The following is an 18,817-nucleotide window of genomic DNA, read 5'->3' on the forward strand; positions in this document are numbered from 1 at the left end:
AACTGAAATGGAATTGATTCTACACTATACATATGTGGAAAAGATATTTAATTGTAAAATAGAAAAAGTAGGCCAGAGTACAGTTTTAAGGGTAATTCTTCCGTGTACAGTATAGATAAACCAGACTTTTTGCTTAAGTTTATATAAACAATTCCATAAAAGCAGTGAACATGGAACAACAAAGCAAAGCACAAAGAATTTTATCTTACAAAAAACGAATCTGCACAGTAGTTCAAAATTTAATGTAACACAGCACTGAACAGTCTTAAGGCAGCTCAGTCTAAGCACAGGACTAGAAGCCAGGAACTCCTGAGATCCATTCCCAGGTGACCACAGGTTCATGTGGTGTTAAGCCAGTCATTTACCACTCCCTTGTGTTGCATTTATACCAGTTATAAAATTGAGACAATAACACTTACCTGCCTCAGGTAGTATAGGAAAGGGTTCTTTAAAAGATTTTACAATGCGCTGAAGATGTAACGTGCCATATAAATTTTAAGCATAATAGATCACTGCACAGACACACACAAACACAGTATCACAGTGAGGAACAATGATGCTGGGTAGGAAGAGCATCACTACAACATAAAAAAATTACTTGTCCAATTGCATAATTAAAATGCAAAAGTCTGTTCAGAAAAAAATGTATCACTGAAGTAATTTCAAGGCTATTGGGGAAGAGAGATCAATAGGAATATTCTAAAATAACTACTATTTGTGTTCCAGTGGAGACATTCTTTTCTATTCATTACTGAACTTTAAAATGTTTGTACAGGAAAATTGTAAGACACACAAAGTGAAGTTTCAATGCCTCCACTACCAAATTTTGCCTCTTAATATGTAAATTAAGATTCTTTTTTGTTCTTCTTAATTACAAATTACATTCTTCCAAGAAATATACCATCCACGATAAAACTGGCTGCTAGCTTACTTCAAATGACCTATAGGCTAAACATTTTTCTCATAATTTTTCTCATCTTTGCTGAAAAATACCTATGCAAGATGTATGTGTAGAAATTATAAAAACATGCAGCATATGTACAAACTGAAAAGTTTAAAAAATATTAGCTTCATATACATGTAAATCTACTTGGATATATCTGAAATTAAATATAAAAATTTCACCACCTAAAATAAAAAAAAACCAAAAATGGTTTTCAGAGAATCTGAGACAACTACTTAAAGCTGTACAAAGATTTCCACCTGGAAATGTCTTATTCAGAGAAGTTGTTTGAGTTGTTATCATGTAGAAATAACTGTTAATTAATTTTGTCACATAATCAATTTTCAAGCTTAAATCAACATCACCCTTAAAACTGTTCTGTTTTTCAGAAGTAGATTCATACTAAAATCAAAAATTTCACAAAAACATTGGCTTTTCATGTTTCTGGATCCCTTCAAAAAGATTTATCAACTTATTTTGAAACTGTAAAAAAACCAACTATTTACAGTATTTCATTTTAAATACTTTTCACAATTTCTAAATTCAGAGTTTTTATGTTACAAGAAATTAATCAGAGCTCACGGCTTAAGTCCAGTTATCAACTTGTAGCATCTTCTCTATCATGAAATCCCATGTCTGTACCTATATAGTGTACAGTTCAAGATTGTACTGCAGGTTTTTGAAAGTAACAGGCTTTGCAGTGTGTTCATTTTTTATTAAACAGCTTCTTTATTAGTCTGGAGGCGGTTCATTGCCTCTAACTTCTGCCGATAGGCCTCTGCTTCTTGTTCCTTCTTTAGAAGCTGCTGACGGTATTTTTGTGCTTCTCTGTTTGCCTCATCCAGCTGTTTCTGAAGAGTTTCTCTTTCCTATTAGAAACAGAACCAGCAATACTTTGTGTCAAATAAGTATCAAATAGAAGTTAAACAGGCAAATACTTTTCCTTTACATGCAGCTCAAGTGTTAGGGTATCAAGTAGGAACTGTTCAGTTCTTACTCAGGCAGACCTGTATGAATGCTGCTGTGCAAATCAGACATGAATTATAACACCAGACAACTCCCCACAACAAGGTTTCAGCTGTGGATACAGTAAACCTGAGTCTATTGAGCTGCAAAGGTACCACTCAAGTCTTCATCAAAAAAGAGCTAAATAAAAAAAGTGGAAGCATGGTGATTAAATATTCGCATAATATATTAACATTTCTCCAATGATTCAATTCCCTTTGTTACTTTTTAAAATTGGAATTCAATCTAACAAAATTGTCCCTTGTTGTTTTATTTCTAATCAGATAATATAATGAAAAACTGCTACCTAACAGCTCTTTGTGCTGGTCAGCTGCCCACTGACCAAAATACACATCTCACTGGTCTCTATAAACAGTGATTGATTCAATGCAATCCAGAGTTATAATTACATCCCCAAGGATATCACATCTTTATGAATTAACAGGCATTTAGCCAGATAAGGTTTTTCAATTCAAAAGCAGTAACTGAAAAAATCCTTACTGAAGTAATTGGAGAAGTTCTGTATACAAGTTTGTTGGGAATGGGTATAAAATAGTTTCCAAGCAAAATCATATGGGAAATGCCACTTCCTCTGAAGCTGCCTTAGGAACTAAGGAGAATGCATTTCCATCTCCAGTGATGTAGGTACTGTCATTTTGTCTGATGCTGCACTGAGCCCAATTGAAAAAGCAATTTGCTTGGGAAATAGTTTTGTTTTGATCTTCAACCAAATACAATTTCATTAAAGTGCATCATACTTTATGAGTAAGGTAGTATTAGATTTAAATATCATTCTTTCCACTGTAGTCGTTAAACAGGAGCAGGAAGGAAGGCTGTCAGAGAAGCAAGCCATCTCCCAGAAAAACAAAACTTATCAAAAAACTGAGGCCCAGTGAAAATAAGTTGCCTTTTCAGCTTATTCCCACCCCAGCAGTTCAGTACCACATTCCCATTTAATACCTCAAACAGCTGTTAGAAGTTTTGCCTCCCCCCCACTCCCATAACAGCATCCCTATTCTTCATCTCTGATGCACTCACACATTCTCATGGTCAGAAAAATACAAAATACTCTGCCTCCCTTCAACTCACTACTGTTCTCAGTACTTGTCACAGTCACATTTAGCAGTCACATGCTGTGCTGAATGTGCTGAAATACAATGACACAGGTGATCAGATCATTCCTAACAGCAGCACCTGTACAGCAAAAACAACAGGTGAAGGAGAGATGTTATTAATAGGTTATAAAGGCTGGCTAGAATACAGAACAGTAAGTGCAACTTCTTTTTCAAAAGGGCTTTAAGAGCTGAAGGCAGCAAGCTGGGGTTTGCTTCATTTGAAGCATACACTAATCAAATGAGAGCTCATCTGGTCTTGCTTGCTTTATTTGAAAAGGAAGTTCAGCTTCCACCTCTGAAAATCTGCATTCTGCTCTACGAGCAGTCAATCCAGGCAGCAACTAGACTGACAGATGCCACATGAACAGTAGAGCCTACAACTCAGAGGATCTGAAACACACCAACAATGTTCCAGCACCAGTCCAAGCAAAATGCACTGCTACTGCCATAGGTTATCTGTGTAGTATGAGGGGAGCCAACAGCTTACATAAAACAGTCACGTGGAACAGAGTGTTGGTGCAAAGAGCTACAAGACAATTGTCAAAGAAGCAGTCAAAACAGCTGATCCTACTACATATGGAAAGCAGCCTTTGGAGGGCTGGGATACAATGAGCTGGGCATTATCTATCCCATGAATTTGTCTCATAAAAACCATCAGAAAACTAATACTGCCACGAAGCAAAGCTGCTCTATCTACTGGGCTGCAGTAGAATAAGAACCATTGGTATCTCAGCAGCCAGTAGTTCTGCAGTGCATTACAAACAGCAAGAGGCCATCACTGCTATGGAGTGTGTGCACCCTGCAAACATTTGGGGGTGGAGAGGTTCTCAGACCACATCTTAAGAGTATTTCCCAGAGAAGAGAGAACTAGAGCTGTGTACCCACAAGTAGTATAGCATATTAAGGACGGGATAAAAAAAAAAGGAAAAACCCCAGTCTCAAAGGGCAAGGCCAAGATAAAACCAGTATCTTCTAGGCAGACTAGCAATTCAAAGCATGTAGATTAGTCCAGCAGCTAACAGGAGTACCTTTTACTGTCCCAACACAAACAGAATGAGTTAAGGAACTGAGGCCAAGTATACTGTGTGACAGCAGAGGAAAGAACCCAACACTTGCAGAGGAGCAATTATCTACAGTGAACTCAGTGAAAAGTGGTTCCTTAACTTTGACATCTAGAATAGTATCTGATGTTAGTTTAATCAAACCCAGACAGTGTTCTTGGGACATTCTTTAGAACACAACTGAAAGCTTTCTAAAGATCTGAAGTCCTTTTGTATCATATAAACACCTACCCAGGTAAAAATCAAATTAGAGGATCCTCAGTGCCCTTAAGCAATCTTCCATTTTATCTGGGAATTTTCTTCATTACATGTGACTTTTCTTAACAGTCTAAATATTGACAACAGGAAAGCCCATAACTAAAATAACCAAACCACTCTTTTGAACAACAGAGAAAACCAGGGATATGAATTCACTAAGAGAATTAGTTTATGATTATTTTTTAGTCTAGTGAAATTATTGTCCTGGTTCTAATGTGTGTGTGTCACCTTTCAAACATACATCATGTGAAAAACAGTCAAATTAAAGAATGAAAATAAAAATCACTGTACATTAATGAATTATGCATGAAATGAAAAACAGAGTATCTGCGTGACAGGGTTTTTTTGCTGCCATCCCATGTTTAAAATATCCAACTGCTTAGGAAAACTATCACTCTTCAAAATGAGCCAAAATGTTTGAACTTAACAGACCTGGAAAAGAGAATTTAAAAACACCACTACCGCTTTAGTCATTTCACAATACTTTCAGAGGAAAATTTGTTACTTCACATGAATGGGAGGATTTTCAACTTACAGAAACTTTGAAACTACAGTTAACTGTTCACACACTATGAATTTAAAACAGCTGAAGAAAGGATTCAGCCTTGAATTAACTCTTTATAATGAAATAAAGGAATGAATCAGTGTGAGGCAAAGAAACCAAATAATTAAGGTTTTCTTTATTTCTATATTTTAAAATATTTTAAAAATAATTTAATGAGGAGAGGGGGCCCACTCTCTCCAAATTCAAGTATCTACCACTGCCTGTGACAAAGAAATTTGAAGTAAAGCGACTTCACGTGCACTTCTTTAATGTCACTGCTACCAAAGCAAGGTAGCACCATACCCCTGTGAACCACGATAAGGTCCCTGAAGTTAACTGTCCTCCACACAGAGGCAGAGATCTGCAATTCCAGTTGTACAGGCAGGGAAAGGTCAGTCATCAAAACTTGCACTTAAAAGTAACAGGCAAAATAACTCATTTAAACCAACCTCTTTTTATATTTGAGAAATGTGTTCAACATATAAAATTGCAACTGGTAATCTCCTTAAAAGAATTATTGGTACTGTTATACCAACTATCTCTAATCAGGAACAGATCAATTTATTCCTTAACTAATCTGTATTTTTTTAAATTCGCCTAACAGAATTATTAAAATACTTAAGGAAACATAATTTCCTTTACGAATAATTCAGGCAGATTTTTAAAAGTGTGAACAAAGAAATGCTTTTATTGTAACAGTCATACACTTTAAAAAATGCAGCAAGAAAATTTCAACTGTCGGGATAATCTGTAATGACCACAAAGCTGCAGAGGCCAAAAGTATTTGATGCGACAACTTAGGGACAGGGAAAGCAAGAGATGAGAGATGGTAATTATTGTTATTAGGTATGGGTAACATACAGTACACACTGTACAACAAAAAGTATTCAATTAGGCACAATTTGATAATATGAACAGAAGTTGGAGACTACAATGTTAGATAAATGAAATATCATGGAGCTGACAAAATGAGAACTTACAGTCTAGTCAAAGTAGACAGCAATTTTCATAACGTTTTGACCAAAACTGGTCAGCACAGTTAGAAGTAACAGGAGAAGGAATGAGATGGTTGACCTATTGTGGCTAATATAAAAAAAGCTACATTTTTAAATTGAATGGCTACAGCTATTTGTCATATAAAAAGAAAAGCACTCTCCACAGTTGTAGGTCTTTTGCACTATAGTTTAAAAAAAAATGGATAGTGCAAAGTTGTGTAATAGTAAATTGCTTCGGAATTAAAAAAAACGGCAGGGGATGACATACAGATAAAAATAGACAAACACAGAATCTTACTGTTTCACACTTCCATCAACAGTTATCTAGATATCATGAATGGAAAGGAAACATTGCTAAAAATATGATCTCACAATCAGGACAAGCATGTGGCTGTAACAGAAAGATGAGGATACAGTTCCCTCATTCATCCCCAGCGGAAAGAGTCGAGTCACTCGATAATATATCGGTGCCCAAATTTAAAAACCAGTCAGTGACCTTAGAGTAAAAACAAAAAAATTTACATTATCATACACTTAAACAAGTGTCACTTCTACATGCATGACCACAGGATGAAGCAAATAGCCCTCCTGTTTTCTTTTTACAACTTTGTAAAAGACAACTTTCAGTAACAGGAGAGACTGAACAAGTTATTGTTTCACACACTTCCTTCTGTGGTAACACAGAAATTAACCTGAACCACAACCAGATACTCAGTGCTGAACACTGTTTAACACAGATCATGTAATATACTCCTTACTTCTATTTCTGCAGACTCCACACGATTTTCAACAATCTCAATGCACTGTCTCTTCATCGGCGGTTCTTCACTTATCACAGTTTCTTCAGCAATGTCTGTTGCTGGGACTGTTAATACTGAAAACATATTTGTACGTGTAAACATATTTACTTCAAACAATATTTGCACTATATAAAACTCATATTACTTAAGTAATTTTATTAACAGCAATAAAATGCAGAGACGTTTCCTTCTGAAAACACAGCTATATAATAAAGTGCATTATGAAGTCAGTATGGTGAAAATTTACTAAAATTTTAGCTGCTTGTACACTACTAAAGAATTTTAAAATTCCTCGTTAGTGAGATCTACAGTCTTCAGTGTACAACTCTCCAAGCTTCACGCTGCCAGTTCTTATGAAGAAACCAGAGGAGGAGTCATTTTTATCTAAGTAGTGGTGACAGAGCATCCTTAAAAGAAATCACCCAAAACACACACATCACAAAATAGCACTTATACTAGCAGCTTCTACAAAGTACACATGGCCCAACAGTAACGTTTGTGTCACCCTGGCTTCACTGGTTCTGTCACTGCTGCTCTAAAACTTGACATTTGTCCTGTTAAGAACACACTCCATGGGACTTGCACAGCTTGCTTCATGCATCAGATTTCTAAATCCAAGCCTCACCTCCCCACTGCATTTCCAGCAAGGCAACAGCATGAGTATTGGAAGAAGGCTTCATTTTACTCCACCTTCTAGTTTTCCTAACAAGTTTGCAAGAATCAAACTTATTGAAGGCAAAGCAAGGAGTTATCACTTTTTCCTTAAATGTCCCATTTCTGCTCCATACAGTTTAGTAATTCTTCCATTCTCTCTCCTAATGCAGAGACTCAGCTGACATGTGTTAACCCACTGAACTGCAGTAGCTCACGTTTGAGTCTTCTGTAGTATAAGAATTCTTGGATGTACACAAAATTGTCCAAGCTATTTGCACCTAATAAGTCATTATTATTACTGTAACTAAAACAGTTCCTCAATCTGGAATCATACAAGTCTGCACTCACCTTGCTGTCCATCTGGCATGGTCACAATGATGGGTTGCCCTATTCCACTGGTTGGAATGGAATGCAGGTTACCCAGCTGAATGCCATCTGTAACTATAGTAATAACCTGCTGACCTCCAGAACTGACAACTTGCTGAATGGCCCCATCCACAGATTCTGCAGTCACAACTTCTTCTGTGGCCACAACTATCAACAGATTAGTGAAGAAATTAAGTCAGTTTATAAATTAAACTTTATAATTTCAAATGCATTTTGGTACAACTGAGAAAAAATTTCTTCCAGAACTTTTTAAATTTAACCCTCCCTCAATTAATACATTACTGTGTATTATATTTTAACAGAAATCTTTCACCAGACCAACATAAAGCACTCACATTTTGAAAAATACATGCAACACTGTCCTAGTCTACCTTGCTCAATATAATAATTTTTTTTTTGCATTTTGCTAATAGATATACCCCACTCAAAATTGATGCTTTGGGTTCCGTATTAACATGGTAGCAAGAAGAGGTACTTTTAAGAACACAAATAACTTTTACTTATAAATAAATAAGCTGGACTAAGTTACACTAATAGTGGAATTAAAAAAAAAAAATTAAACTTGAAATACTACCTTGAAACTACTTCTCAACCAATGCCTTGCCACCCATACATCAGGACCCAGCCCAGATTTCTCTGCTTAACACAACGGTTTTTAAGATGGTAAAAAACTGAAGGACCTCTACAGAATCTCAGAGCTTTGTCTGTACTACATCACTACTTCAAACACACCCACAACTTTATTATATAAAGTATGAAACAAGACTAAAGCTGACATTTTTACATATTTGAAGAAGAAAGATAAAGCTTAAAAAGTAAAACAAGCATTTTATGTATATAACTTCATATGCCACAGCTTGCACTATATGCTGCAACTCAGGTCTTGTGCTACCACCTTTATTTTTAAAACAACAAGATACTGAGACAAAGAGCAAGATCACTAGTAACACAATCAAAGAAATTCAAGCACACTAACTCTGTATTTTATTTTCAATTTGTCAGGGTAAAAGCAAAGCCTTTGATTAAAATAACAGACAATAGAATGCTTTCTATCTACCAAGATGAAATTAAAACCCTATAGATCTGTGTTGTGAGGTTCAAGATGAGAGAAGGCAGATAAAACCCTGAAGCTTTCATCTTTTAAATTAATTACAATATAACATACACAGAAAAATCACTCTGTAGTTTAAATAATGACTGCAGTCATTGTCTTCTGAAGATCTTTATGTTCAGAGATCACTGTCCTATAGCACTGCTTAAACATTCACAGTGTTTATTCAGTAAACCAAAACAGCAAGTCCCTCATGAATAAGTGGTGGTGTACTGAATTTGATTTGGCTCCCAAGCACAGGCTCAGCAGTAAGAAAGACCACTGTCACAGAAAAGTCCCAGTTGCAAGTGCCAATACTAGGTGCTGTGGCAAACAGCTCTGATCTTTTTCTGTTTCAAATTCAATATTGGGGTTTTAGCTCTGGAAGGAAACATTGCAAGGACTTCTTCAAACCTTGAAAGAAAAGTGGAGATTTTGTCTAAAGAGAAGCTACTCCATATAAAAGAAAAACAGTCCCATAAAGATGGTCATTTTTCATTCCTTGCTCTCCTTTTGTACCTATATCCATATAAGCACTATTTACCACACCACTTTATGTGCCACAGGAAAGTTGAATTTTATGTACTTTTAATTATTACATTAGGTTAAATGCTTTCTAACCTGGTGTTTCTGAAGAATTAGACAGTGGAGCTGATGCTTCTGCTAAAGCTGCCAACGTAGCTAATACTGATGTTGATGAATTTCCAAACTGTACAGCAGACACTCCTGTTTCATCTAGTAGAATGAAAAAAAGTTAGCTGATAAATTTAAAACCACTAAATTATTATCGCACTGAAGCTTCTAACACACAATTTTCAGCAGCATTCTGCTGAACCTAGGTGCTATTCTGAAGCTGTTTGTTAGGCAAGTACAACTTCTGATAATTTAGCTCTGTGAAGATTGCTGTTTTAGGCACATATGTATTTACAACACATAAAAAACACTGAAGAGGAACATGGTAACTATTCTTACCACTGTTTTTCCTCAAAGCTTTTCACTAAGTGTGAAAATCAAAGCATAAAATCCTAGTGGCTATCCTATAGGCATCTGAATACCTGTTCCATTGGATGTAATTGCAGAAGATACCAGACCTGTTAGGTTCACCACCCCTCCAGGTCCAATGATGAACTGTGGTGTTGCTGCGTGTATCGTCACAGTGTCCGGACTCTCTGGGTTTGTGTTGATTTGGTTCTGCATTGCAATCTAGGACACAAAGGCAATCATATCATTTCAACTGCAGGTGTAAAGCAGTCATTTGCCTTGTGTAAGAGCTACAGTTACTGCCATTCCACACAAACAGGGAGGATCTCCCTCATTATACTCATGCAATACACACACATCATGTCAAGTCTCCAAGTACATAAACGGGGTCTTTTTGGCAGAAATCTAAAGACAAAAAGTGTAACAACACACCACTGCTTCTCCCTACCATTTACTCTAAATAAAGAGGACAAGGTCCTTTTGCAGATATACAAGCTCATGTATCTAAAACAGAAGCCTGAAGAACCAAGACTGCTGGGGCAGACACAGGCCATGAAAATCTGCTCTGACAGCTCAGCAACTGCTACGAAATGTACATGGCAGTGTCCTTTTTGTCTTTCTTTGAATTATTATTAACTTCTCTTTACCCTTTCTGCAACGAAGAGCAGGCTAAAGGGACAGATCAGAAGTTCAGACAATTCAAGATGTAGGGAAGCAACAGATTTATACAGTGGCATAATGGTATTTTTCATTTGCTTTCTATTATTTTCTCAATAATGCTTATCACTTATTTTGCCTTTAACAACAGTTTTGAACAGTGAGCACACATTTCCATGGAAGTATCTATTATAATCCTGATCACAATCACTTCTCCAACAATTCAATCCTAGCTTTTCTGCTTCTGAAAAAATTGTCATCTCTTCTCTCCTGTCTTGATCTCCAATTGTTAGGAGATTAATATCCACATAGGAAGCTAACTGAACACCAGGGTATAGTCAAAACATACTGTCAGAGTAGGGAGTTAATTTTTCACACCTCAGTTGTGAAGAGGCCACCTTGTTCTGTGTATTACAACACTGAAATTTAAGAAAATAAAGGATACATATCCTTGATTTTGTAGGTGATGAAAATGTTCTTCAGCCAAGTAATGTTTACTAACATAGATCTCATCTCCATGTAGTGAACTAGACTGGAGTTTGGCATTATCAGTCATTATATAGTGTCACAACTGCTATATTAAAAGCTTAGTTTATGACGTATGTAATCAAGTACAGGAATCAAAAGTTACCTGTAATATTTCTGCAATGTCTTCATTCCCGTTGTCTACTGCAATATCTAATGCTGTTTTGCAAAATTTACTCTGAGCATGAACATCTGCTCCATACTTTATCAAGAGTTCTACAACTTCTTGGTGGTGATGCTCAGCAGCCCAGTGAAGTGCAGTCATTTTGAGCATGTCCTTGGCATTGACATCAGCACCATGCTACAAACAAGATCATTGCATAAACTATGTCATTAGAAGTATCTGACCAGAATGAAGCCCAAAATTGTCTTTCTGACCAGGAATGCCTTGTTATCTTACATTTACAAGTTCATTAAAAGTACTTCAATCTAACTACCAAATAAAGTATTTACTTCAAAGGATTAAAGAGTCCCTAAAACATATCTCAGTTCTAAAATCTCTTACTAAACACAATGTCAAATTAGGGAGTAGACTTATTTTGAAATAGCAGTGAATAATTCACCTGAAATCCTGATGATTTTAATGCTAAAATAAATTACAGCTTAACAGGAAAACAAAGCTCCCAACGCACACAGTGTAACTGTCGATGTAATTTCAATCTTAGTTTCATGACTAAAAGAAAATTGCAAATATCTGATGGTAAACCATTGCAATATTCCCATCTCAGACTTGTTTCAGAAGTGCTCACCTTAAGTAAGACTTCTACTATGCTGGCATGGCCTTCTGATGCTGCCATATGTAATGGAGTTCTGTCCACTTTGGTTCTGGCATCCCGACTCACACCTGCTCGCAGCAACACCTCCGTGGTTGAGTAGTGTCCATACTGTGCTGCTAGATGAAGAGGAGATGTTCCCAGCTGGAATGTAATAGAAAATGTGGAGTTTTAACAGATGCCAGTATGAAGTATTTCTTCTTATTCTGGAGCTATCAAACCCAGGTGTCAAGCCAGCACTTAAAAATCATTCTCCCTTGCAGTCTCAAGGAAAGCAGCTGTTGGGGCTTTCACAGAATATGAAGAGGAGGAGGGAAAGTTTGTTGTTGTTTCCTTTTTTTCTGTGTTTTTTCTGTCTTTATGAAGTGTAACATTTCAAGGGGCCTAACCCCATTTTTAAGGTTGGTCACACCATAACAACATTGGAAGTCACTTAAGTCCAATCTCCTCCTCAAAAACAGAGTTAATTTGAAAGTTAGGTCACTAAGCAGATTAAGGCTCTTAAGAGCTTATAAATACCCTGGGAATTTTAGGTACCTGACCTCTCTATACAACCTATTCAAAAATATGCACCTCTGAAAGACAACTCAGAGCCCCTGTATCAGGGAACTCTCAGCTGCACACATTAGGCAGTTGGGACTGCTTTCATAATTCAGACCTCTTACTATACTAAATGCATAAACACAATAACTAGGAGGATGATTATTGCTTTCTCCCATTAACAACTCCAAAGTTCATCTTAAAAGTCACCAGAATGAGCTCATTCACAGTCTGTTATAAAATCAGTAGGAGGTTATATGAAGAAACAGGTAATTTTAATTTCAAATTAGACATTAGATGATGTGACTGCAGAATTCCAAGAAGAATTGCAATATAAATGCATAATTGTAACAGTACTATTTTCTTGTTCACGTGAGAAAAGTAAGATGATCTACCAAACACTGCAAAAGTTTTCATTACCCAGTCTGTGGTAAAAGGTGCTCCATTTGCCATCAAAATGCGAACTTCATCATCTTGACCTGCTCGTGCAGCTTCTAAAAGTTTCTTTCCCAAATCTACTAGTGACATCTAGTGAGGGACATACAGGAATATAAAGGCAAAACAAAAACATTAATACTATTTTAAGTCCATACATGCTGTTCTTTTTTTCAATTAATATTTCTGAACTACTCTGAAAAGTTCAAAAATTGGAGCTGGCATTCTAGCCACGGGAATGAGCTTTGCTGATCACAATAAGCAGCTTGATTTTAGAATTACTTTTGCCAGCCAAACAGAAGTGATACTGGGGTGGAGATTTCAGTATTACAATGCTGTAACCACAGCAGCTGTAAAGTTAAATTTTAAACTGAACTGGATGCACATTTCTTATAGCAGAAGGTGGTTTAGAAGCTCTCACCTGATTCTGCAACCTTCTGCAGCTTTGTCCAGCTTTCCAAGGGTACTACAACATCGTGGTTGCCTTGTCACACACCCAAAGGCACTGCATCCACTCACCCAAAATGCCCACATGTATTTAAGAGGTACCACTATGTAAATGCATTGAGATAGACATGAAACACAACACCTTCCTGACATCTTGTCCATCACTATTTTTGTTCACCCTAAAGTATAATTTCTGTATTCCCGGCTGCAAAACAACACAACGAGCATATTATTGTACTACATACACCAGATGTATGAAGTGTTTGCCTGAAAACAAATATTACTACCTGCTTCAACTGTCTGTAGTTACCAAGCAAAGTTTTGAGACATGACTGAGATACCAGCTGAAAAACCCTCCCATTGTGATTAGATAACATCCTCTTACAGCCAAGTTCCATATAACACAGAGCATGCCAAAATACAGGTAGACAAATGACATCTATCTGTTTCTGTTACATCAAAGATTTCCTAGAAATACACATTTTTAAGCCCACTCTATTTCATACTTGCTATTAAATTTGTTCAGTAAAAAAAAAATCTGAACTAAACCATAACACATGCTGCTAACCAAGACATATCATTAACATTTTAGTCCTCTAGCTATGTTTTCCACTACCAGGTTGCTAAGAAGGGAATTGCTTTCATCAGTTTAGTTTCCAGTCACATGCAAAGTAAAGTCTGGTTTACTCATAACAGCAGTTGCAAGGCCAGACAGCCAATTTCCTACACAAAGGTAGAATATATCACTTCTGGAAAGAAATCCTCTTAAACATACACATCTATCACAAAAACAATGTATTTAAAAACTTCTCTGTCTCTGGCTCAACTGGTAAACTCTCTGTGGTCCATTGCTCAATACACTGAAAGCTATGGACTTTGGAAAAAATTAGAAAGGAAGACCAAAATACTGCAAATGGAGAACTTCAACATGTATCAGTAGGGCCATGAATCCAAGCAGATTATAACTCTTTGTCTATAGAACTGACTGCAGGCAGCAACATCCCTTTCACCAAAATACTCCATTTATGTCCATCCTTCTAGTACACATGGACATGTTGATTTGTCTCCAGCCAGAAAAGAGAAGAGAAGTAGGAAGGTTGCAGGACAGGACAATGAGAAAAGGAATGAAAAATAGGATCACAGTCAGATGCAGAGGAAGGGACAACTGCTGTTTGAAGAGCAGAAGAGAAAATCTAGGAAAGATCCTGAGGAAAAGAAAAAGAGAAAATCTATCATCCCTGTTACAGAGAGACACTGGGAATAACGATATAAACTAATAACAGGACAGAGATGGCATTTGGCAAATGCAGCAGTGAAATGAAGCAATATAGCTTCTTTTTTTTGCCCCCATTGAGGATTGCAATTCAAGAAGGAAAAGAGCACATGCAGACACACATACTTTTACTGTTGGTCTAATACCACCACATCAAGGTCCTCAGAAGCAAGAGGAAAGCTGGCACTCAATGCAAAATACTGAAGTTATGAACTAGTTCAGAAAGGCAACTATCCCTTTTCCACGTATTCAATTTTGTTTTAAACAGCAGTAGAGCAAAGCAACAAATAAAATCTCCTTTTGGAATTGCAGAATAATTGAGGCTGGAGGGGACCCTGAGCTGGCTCAAGGCTCGGTTTTGTTGAGTTTTGATTGTCTCTCTATGGATGAACATCCCACCACTTCTTCAGCCTCATTCCAGTGTCCAACCACACTCACAGCAAGAGCTGCCTTCAGTGTACACCTTTCTTTCTCCACTAACCAAAAAGACGGTCATGATGACAAGCTTATACTTGATGTCTCTTAGACAACAAAAATAGATTAATTACAGTCCATACATTTAACAACACACCTATTCAGAACCCAAATAGTACACCAGTGAAACAACCTGTACACCAGTGAAACAACCTGCAAAGTTGTTACAAAAACCCTACGTAGCAAAAATCAAGTCACCAAAAAACCAAAATCAATTATGGTGGCCTGCAAAATACAGCAACTCACTCCCAGGAGATGTCAGGGACAAACTGCAGCCCGAGATCAACACAGTTTCAGAGCCTCTCTGAACAATTACTGTTGAACACACTGTCAGTGCCAGTACACCAGTTCTCATCTCAATGCAAAAATAAACAGCCTTGTACTACACTCAATAAGAAATGTTCTAATCAAGGGAAAACATAAACCTTCATTACCACGTATTACTTACATTAACCAACACTCTCTCCGTTGATATACAGTGCTTGTATCTTAAACAAGCACAAAGCATCACCAAAGTCTGTGTATGCTTCATGATGCAGAATTTTAACTTCAGTTAAAATCACACGAATTTATTTTAAAAATTAATTAAGTTGCAGTTCTCATGGGGTATTTGGAAGTGTGCTTGGGCCATCTAGTGGAAGAAAGATAAATTACACTGTTCAACTAAAATAATAAAAATCCCATTATGTCACTAATGCACTAACAACGGCAAACGAAGAGGCCTTTCCAACAAAACTCATGCACATTCAGTCACTTTTAACCAATGCATTCAAAAAATTTCTCAGGAGTAGTCAGCCCAAAGCTCATTTCTATCTGGCAGACTGTTCCAAGGCCCAGTACTGTGAGGTCAAGAGACCCCTCTGTAACAAGCCCCACACTCCTCCACTGCTGTGACTGGAACATACCAAGAAGGGTCTGCAGTGTGAGAATTTCCCTTTCCAGAAAAATTTTTCAGCTGCTCTACTGAGATCATTTAGTAACACTACAATAGTGCAGTGACACTATCACAAGCAAAGTTCTATATATGTAATACAATTAGATATTTAAAATTGAAATGAGATTACCATTTCAAAGCAGGACTCTGCTGCTACTCCACAGTGTGTTACAATCAACTCTACTGAACTGTCTTAGAGGGTTCTCTTTCCGGTATTGTTTCCATCAAGCTTGGTCAGCACGACACCTGTGTAACATTTTACATGAGGACTCTTTCAGAGAATAAAAACATCACTGGCTCTGAAATAGTTTTGAGACTGTTATAGTTATTTTTATGGCAATCTGATTGTGTTTTCAGACTTCTAACAGCTCCTACACAACTGTGTGAACAGAGGGGTTTGTCTACAACTGAGTAAATCGGGGAGAGCTTCTGCTGGGTTTGGACTTCTTTGGACCTCCTTAACTTCCACATTTCACTACTGCAATGCATTCTGTACAGTATCAGTAGCCAGATGCCACAAATAACTGGTAATTAATACTTATATCAAAGTATTATTGCTATTTTACTTCAGTACAATAGAAAATCACACTACTTTTTTGCATCCATCTTAGATTTAAGTTTTTATACATTCCATAAAACTGTGAAGATGATATATCAGAGGGGTATATAATAGCACTCAGCAGGAGTTTAGGTGGAACTGTGTGTGAAATGGGCTCCATGGGGAGCAAGTGGAGCTGAAAAACATGCAGCTTGGGACACCCGGGCTACCACACCACAGCCTACAGACAACAGAGCAGCAAAGTCTGCAGTCCAAAGAAAAATTAAGTTTGGCTTAAAATGTTGCAGCATCTTTCAGACTGGTGTCCTGCCACAAGGATCCTGGACCCAGCCTTGTTACTCTTCTACCACTGAGTGCTGAGTATCAGCTGGTCAAAACCAATAGGCACAAAACAGCTGCTGCAAAGTGTCTGTACTAAGGTACACTCCTGGAAGAGACATCCTTCCACTAGAGGAGCATGGACTGCTCCGTGCAACCCACCTACCTACCTAATAAGGATTTGCAATCATTCCTAAAAACTCCAGGAAAAAGTTCCATTAAAGGCTAATTAAAGAGGTTTCCCTACTGAAGTGATACATGGCTTGTACTTGGAAAATTGCTGGAGACTCATCATCTCTCACATCCATTACATCTGGAAAAAGAATGCTCCTTCAGAATGTCTTTCTTTCCCCTATTACAAAAATTAACCTGCTTCCCCAGACCCGACCTTCAGAAATGCCACCATTGTACAAATTCCAACATCACACATTAACAGTAGAAACTCAGAATTGCCATTTCTAGCTAATTTTATGTGCCTGTCCATACCAGAGTCAACAATATTTTGAAGCACAGCATATACTAGTTAGCATCACTTAAACACTCTGGTATGATTTTACTGTACATATCAATTAGCAACCTGAATGGGATAAGCTCAAAAAGTTCATGTATTGTTTCCTAAGGGAATCAAATGTACTTTGACAATGATTTCACATGTGATACTTCAAATCTTAATATAAATATCATAGGCTTAGACTATCCACATTTCTATCACGATAGTGAAAATTACACTAATATGTTAATTGCAGTCAGCTTTAATTCCAGTGCTTTCAGCTCTCCCCTATGACTTTTTAATTAACTTCTCTCTAGTTTGTTCCAACAGCAACATGACCTTCATGTCAGACGTGCACCAGATGAAAAATACCTGATCTGAGAAAAGCAAACATTGTTGAACAGCTTAGTGGAGAAGACAGTCAAGCCCATACTAATGCAGGTCTGTCCTCCAATTAGGTTCATTGATTTAAATAAGCTCTCATCAACAAGCAACTCCCTTAAATAATACAGATGGTAGGAAAGTCGTCTTCTTACAAAGGAGAGCACAGATTTGGCCATTATCTGCAACACCTAAAGAGTGTTATTATGCAACAAGGGTGAACCACTGGCACCAAGATTTGCATTGGCACTGCCAACAAGCTACAAAGCTTTCACAAATAAGTTTGGCACTAGATACCAAAAAGGTTACTTTACAGCAGCTACAATCAACACGAAGGATCTAAGTGCTTGTGATGTAGCCTTTGAATTGTACTACAGCCTTAAGAGGATGTCTCAGATTAATTGAAACTTGAAATACCGTTAAATAAAAGTCATCCACCTTCCAACTACAGCATCCATTATATCAGGAGGACTCTTCCTCAACAGTTTCTGTCTAGCACATAGGCCTAAAAAAAAACCCAACTAGAAAACAAAGTGATTTCAGCAAAGAAAGTGGGTCACGAACAAGCGTCTCTATCTAGTGTGTGCTGATCTGCCATCTACACCCTTAACCTCACTCACACTGAGGTTTCCTTACAAGTACTTTTGTGGGCATACACAGCTCAACCAAACTGCTTAGTCTCAGTAATACCTCAGAAGTAATGAATAACTTAAAAGCAAATAGGCTAAAGAACTACAGGGCAAGCATTCACAACTCTAAGCACATTTAACTCTACTATGCAGCATTTCCCACTAAACATAAGCTATCTTAGTAAGCAGGTTACAGGAAAACATACAAATGCTTCAAGAACTGTAAGCACAGACGACTTCCTACAGGGGACTTCACCAGTGCCCCACCAACGGAAACTACTTTGACTACCAGGGGAGAACAGGAAAAAGAGTCCACACTATAACACCTAATCCCACGTTTATACTCCCACCATACGCTTTATTAAGAGTCCAAAGCACGAGTTACAGACTCCGGGCGAGGGGCACTGCGGCGGGGAAGCGCTGCCGTCCCGCCCGAGCCGCCTCTCCCCAGGGCACCTCTGGCGCCAAGCTTGGGCTCGCAGCTCCGCCGCCCCGGGGGCGCCGGGCCGGGGCACGGACCGACCACCCGCCCCCCGCGGGGCCCGGGGC

The 18,817-nt window shown here is 37.7% G+C and overlaps 1 protein-coding gene across 6 annotated transcripts in view; it reads right to left on the minus strand.

Moving 5' to 3' along the window:
- Positions 1–31: 31 nt before the first annotated feature.
- GABPB1 (GA binding protein transcription factor subunit beta 1) overlaps positions 32–18,817 on the minus strand; it is a 19,378-nt gene continuing 592 nt past the window's right edge. For 2 of the 6 annotated variants that reach the window (XM_027644154.1, XM_027644153.1), the window contains exons 2-9: positions 12,749–12,856; positions 11,765–11,932; positions 11,122–11,316; positions 9,908–10,055; positions 9,474–9,587; positions 7,724–7,909; positions 6,680–6,795; positions 32–1,812 (exon numbers count right to left, since the gene is read on the minus strand). In XM_027644154.1, coding sequence (XP_027499955.1) covers positions 1,660–1,812; positions 6,680–6,795; positions 7,724–7,909; positions 9,474–9,587; positions 9,908–10,055; positions 11,122–11,316; positions 11,765–11,932; positions 12,749–12,856 — 1,188 coding nt within the window. In that variant the 3' untranslated portion in view covers positions 32–1,659. Of the gene's footprint in view, positions 1,813–6,672; positions 6,796–7,723; positions 7,910–9,473; positions 9,588–9,907; positions 10,056–11,121; positions 11,317–11,764; positions 11,933–12,748; positions 12,857–13,184; positions 13,315–16,021; positions 16,820–18,474; positions 18,688–18,817 lie in introns of those variants that run through there. The other 4 variants (XM_027644155.1, XM_027644152.1, XM_027644156.1 and 1 more) reach the window with 4 other exon arrangements.

The sequence above is a fragment of the Corapipo altera genome, unplaced genomic scaffold (genome assembly GCF_003945725.1).
Source record: "Corapipo altera isolate COAL_440 unplaced genomic scaffold, ASM394572v1 50, whole genome shotgun sequence".
NCBI classification, from domain to species: Eukaryota; Metazoa; Chordata; class Aves; order Passeriformes; family Pipridae; genus Corapipo; species Corapipo altera.